This window comes from Poecilia formosa, unplaced genomic scaffold (assembly GCF_000485575.1).
Source record: "Poecilia formosa unplaced genomic scaffold, Poecilia_formosa-5.1.2 Scaffold1256, whole genome shotgun sequence".
In the NCBI taxonomy this organism is placed as follows: domain Eukaryota; kingdom Metazoa; phylum Chordata; class Actinopteri; order Cyprinodontiformes; family Poeciliidae; genus Poecilia; species Poecilia formosa.
This window is the reverse complement of record NW_006801195.1, coordinates 3,813-8,887: the sequence shown is the minus strand read 5'-3', so window position 1 is coordinate 8,887 and position 5,075 is coordinate 3,813. Positions and strand designations below refer to the sequence as shown.

The following is a 5,075-nucleotide window of genomic DNA, read 5'->3' as shown; positions in this document are numbered from 1 at the left end:
TTTCAGTCTGAAACAGAATCAGAGGGAAGTTTGAGAGTCACAGAGAGCAGCAGCCTCCCTGGAACCAGTGGACGTGTCTCCAGTGTCCCCAGTGTTTCCAACTCACCCAGCCCCAGCAGCAACAGCAGAACCTTCAGCAGAGCCATTGCTGGTCCAGCTCTCTGTCAATGTCTGCAGTCCTGCAGCAGCTTTTAAACTCTGTTCACAACTTCCTGCTGGAAAGAGAACCACCAATCACAGGACAGACACTGATCTGCGCTGTCATCTGCATACAGAGGAACTTTAATAACTCACTGTTCTAAAGAAACTTGAAAAAAGTTATTGTTCCATGACAGATTATTTCATTAATAACTAAACATTTCCCTCTTATAACTTAATCAGCCAAAGAAACAAGAACTTTTTCATTAACATTAAAAAATTGACTCAAAACAAGATTACAAAATTACTTGTAAGTTAGTTTTGCTTTATCTGAAGTGAACTGAGGTTTGAACTAGAAAATAGACTAAAAATAATTGGTAAATGTTCTGTTGTTGTAGTGCACAAGCTTGCAGAGAGATTTGCTCAAAGAAAAACTTGATTGTAAACTTGATGAAATAAAACAGATTTTCTGAAGAAAGAGTGACTCGTCCTTATTTTCAGGTTGATAATTTTTTTAAAGAAAAATCTAGAAGAATTCACATCTGCCTTTGCTCACGGAAGTAGGATCATTTTGTTTATTGTCGAGCTGTGAAAATAACCCTCTACAAACAGAAAAGGGTTTGCTTCTTTTATTTTGAAAAAGAACATTGTGAACAGCATTTGCATTTGTTGTAAATGCAAAATTATAACAAAAAATTCAAACTCACAGAAATTAACCTAGTTAAGTAAAAACAATTCTTATTTTTAAAACACATCTCAATGAAAAATATGGTAAAATTTTAACTGATGTGATTATATTTATGAAAGACATAGACCTCTTTCATCACCCATGATTCTTTTCTTTATAATTCCACCCATGATTCTTTTGTCAAAGTAACACATTTTGTTAGCAAAAGGCTCAAACCATGCCACATTTGAAATATTAAACAAAAGTGGGGATGCTGTGGTTTCGCAGGGGCAGAGACCAACCCATATATTGAGGCTTTAATTCTTGTGCTGGTGGTCGCAGGATCGACTCCCGGGCTGGCAACCTTTACTGCATGTGTTCCCCCTCTCTCATTACCCTCCTTCAAATAAAAGACCACTAGAGCCAACAAAAGCAAATATTGCCATCCATTAATTTTCTTAAATCTTTGTCTCCAGTGGAGTAAAGAGGGGTCTTGGTGCTTATCTCCAAATATATTCCATGACTGAGAAATACCGCCCTGTTAGTATCTCAACCATGCATTATATAAAAAAACCCATTTCATGCATAGCGGGCAGTGGACAGCTATACAAAAGCCATTTTCATGTGTTTATATGGGTTTTTATTTTGTAAATGGACACAAACCACTCAAATGGACACTAGTACAACATACAATACACTGCTTACTACTGGACATCCACTGCAAGTGCAAGAAAATTCAGCTAAATCTAAAATGGCCGTCAGATGAAAAAGCATGCCGACCCACTCAGGAATATCCAGTCCCTCCTTCTGCTGTAGAAACTCTTGCAGGTAAAAAATATATTATGACATGAAGCAAAGACTAAAACTACTTATGTAGTTTCCAAATAACAACCTTGTATTTGGAGAAATTACAAATCATCATCTATCCACTCAAGTGGACATCATGCATCAGTGGCAATATTTTGACAGGTATTTACTGACATCATTACTCTGACTATAGATACACAATATGCACCATTTACAGCAAATATTGTGGCTATAAAAACATTTTTATATTTTAGTTATTAGCTTGAAGATTTAAGGAAAAAATCCATTATTCCCATTTTATTTTCTAACAAAAATTATTATTTTTTTGTGGTTCATAAAAAGCTATTTTTCTTTATATTTAAATGTTTACATTACATATATTCATTCGAAACTGACCATGATGGACAGAGTGACTTTAAAATCCAATGCATTACCACCATCTGTCATAATGTGTGTGGTTGAAGTGTGGACCCAAATGCAGCAGGCAGGAGACGTAAAAGTTCTGTTGTAGATTTAATTCAAAATAAAACTTAAATAAAAACAAAGTCCAGGGAACAAAAATAAACTCAAATCAGAGACATGAAGAGACCAAGAGGAAACCAGGGAGAAGGGATGAGGAGCAGTGGCGACGAACCGACGAGTAACAGTCTGAGATTTGACTAATTAGAGATGCCATTACATATTCATCTGCTAATAAAAATACAAACATCTCTTTTATGTGGCTAAAAGTTAGTTTGGTGTAAAGTGGAGCTAATGTGCTAACAAAGTTCAAGTTAAGGACAAACAGAACTACAAAAAATGGGGGGAAAAAGCCCTGATGCCACAATGTGAAAAGCAAAAAGACTAAAGTAACTAAAATGTCCTTCGTAAAAGAAACTATGAATCTTGTGATTGTATTGACTAAAAATGTTACAAGAAAATCATGAGGAACACTCTGTTATGGACAAAAGGACTATTTGTCTTTTATCTGCTCACATGCACACAGCTGTACGTTCACACAGGGCCATGCAGAGACCTTTGGAGGGCAGGGGCTCAAAGTTAAAAAGGAAAAGAACAAGATCTTAAAACATCGTACAACAACATAACAACAACCCATAATAATCAAGAATCTGATATATAATTGGATCATACTGTATCACTCATCATGTGGGGACAAAGCAAAGCAAATGTAGTCTATGTTTCCCTGATAGACTCAATGTTGCTGTTTCTGCTGCTGACAGTCCTGGAGGGTTGATCTGATCTGAGACTGTAGCAGTTAAACAGACCAGAGGAGAGAAGGATACTGGTTATGAAGTTATGAAATAAGCTAATTTGCTGCTATTTTACTAAATAAACCCTGATAATATCTGACTGTTTTATAGCAACTTGGCTGCAGGCTGCTTTAAAGATCAAAAAGGCTCAGAGGGATTAACTCTACATCATTTTTCTATGTTGGCACCTCTGAAATCTAGAATTGTAAAACTGAGAAGTCAAGACAAAGAAAGACATTAGCTGATGGTAGTGGCCATACAGGGGCCCTCCAGACATTCAAGGGTATCAAATGTTGAATTTTAATACATATTATAGATGTAAAACTGTACCAGTCGTCTATTGAGAATGACAATGTCATTAAATGTTATTGAATCCATTCAGCAGAGAAAAAAATAAATAGTACATTTAGGATTTAATTATGAAGTTTAGTTTGTAAAAGTGAAAAAAATCATCTTGACAGTTTCATTGTGTTACCATGGCTACAATGTGGTGTAATCTTTGTGTTTGAGCTGGGTTTGTTCACAAATACATGAGAGCAAATAAGCAATAATCAGTGATTGATTTTAAACTCAGCCAATTAATCTCCCTATGACAGACTTCACTAAATCTATATTTAAACACAGTTTGTGATGCTGATGTTCTTGGTAGGATGGGCTGGGGAGCCTAAATCATGATTCTGTCTAAGGCCCCATATTAGCTTGGACCGGCCCTGAATGTACCTGGAATCCCCCCTATGCCAGTCTGCCGATGCTTTTGGGACATCTTGAAATGATTAATTGTGGGATGTTTGGCTTTATGTTGCAGTTCAAATTATTGCTACAGTATTTTCACTGATGTTTATGTGATATTTTGTGAACTTCAAATGCTATGAGCTGGATCTTCCTTAATCAGTTGAGGTTCTGCAGTAACTTCTACTTATAGCCTTGAACCTCCAGCTCAGATCCACCATCAGCACTGCGAACCGCCTGGTAGTAACATTAAGGTGAAGCAGAGAGTGAACAGTGAGCAGGTGGTGCTGAGGCTTTGAGCTGCGTTGCAGTGAGAGTTACGGATCGTTTCTTTATATCTGAAAGTCTAGACTGCCCGCTGCCCCCCCTCGTAGCTCCGCCACTGCTGTTGACCAAAACTCCCAGTATTCTACTGTATTTTCTAAAATATGGTAAATGCCTGTCAACTACAGCTGACGGTAGTTTACCATACTTCCTAAAATATGGTAAGATACCAGCAGCTGTGGTTTTCCCTTAGTAAAATTGGCCATATCCTTTTAAAGATGCTGACGGTAGAAAAAATTAGGTGGAATTCCCCTTTACCCAACTTCACCTTCGTCCAAGCAGCAGGGCCTACCATACAGTTCTCTAAATGTGACAAATCTATGGTCGACCTAAAATTAAATAATCCCAAACGCATCATTTAATCTAATTCTCTCATAACGATGGTGGCGTCCGCTGTAGGAGTTTGCCCTGCACTCTGTGGATTACCACATTTTTAGACTCAGTTCAGGGAAAATATCAACTGATCCATGAATGTAATGACAATCAGCCAGGAAATGTTTCTTTTTCATGCATTTGATTTATTTTTTCATTTCTGAGGTGAAGAGAAAACTCCATTAGGGAGGTGAAGATCAGGTGAGAAAAAAAATGAAACAATTAATTTATTCTAATTCTACAAACATGTGGATCAAACTATTGAAGATACAATTATAAAATTACATGTTAGAGGAAATTTGATGATAATTTTATTTCTTGATAGTTCTTGGTCCTCGGAAAATTTTTCTTCTAATCCAGTCCTTGTATTCACACACATCGAGGATTGATGTTGGACTCTGATATGTGTAGTCTCTACTACTAAAACAAATCACACCATAAATCATGCCGTTGTACATCGCTGCTCCACCAGTGTCAGCCTGTAGAAAAATATATCAATATATTTATCTATGTTGTAAAACAGAAAACTCTAATTGTTGCAGAGAGTTATTAAAGAAACAAACTTACAAGACATATATCCTTGTTTGGTTCTTCAACACGGACCATATGCCCAAATGTTCCAAGGAAATAGGAACCACCAACAACTTGCATGTTGACACACTTAAGATGTCCTGCAATGTTATGAATGGGCACTGTGGAGAAATATAAACATGTTCTATAGTTGATCTTCTCTGAAGAGACAGAAACAAAGATTTTATTCTCATAACTTCAATATTTCTCTCACATCT

At 36.7% G+C, this 5,075-nt stretch overlaps 1 protein-coding gene and 1 long non-coding RNA gene across 2 annotated transcripts in view; both read right to left on the bottom strand.

Annotated features, from left to right (window-relative positions):
• LOC103132732 (mast cell protease 2-like) overlaps positions 1-146 on the bottom strand; it is a 1,219-nt gene extending 1,073 nt beyond the window's left edge. Inside the window, exon 1 of the mRNA XM_016667559.1 lies at positions 107-146. Coding sequence (XP_016523045.1) covers positions 107-146 — 40 coding nt within the window. The remainder of the gene's footprint in view (positions 1-106) is intronic.
• Positions 147-4,573: 4,427 nt separating this feature from the next.
• Positions 4,574-5,006, bottom strand: LOC107835218 (uncharacterized). The gene is made up of 2 exons (XR_001661045.1): positions 4,855-5,006; positions 4,574-4,766 (listed from the first exon to the last, which is right to left on the bottom strand). It is a non-coding gene; the product is annotated as an uncharacterized LOC107835218 (long non-coding RNA).
• Between the last annotated feature and the right edge of the window lie 69 nt (positions 5,007-5,075).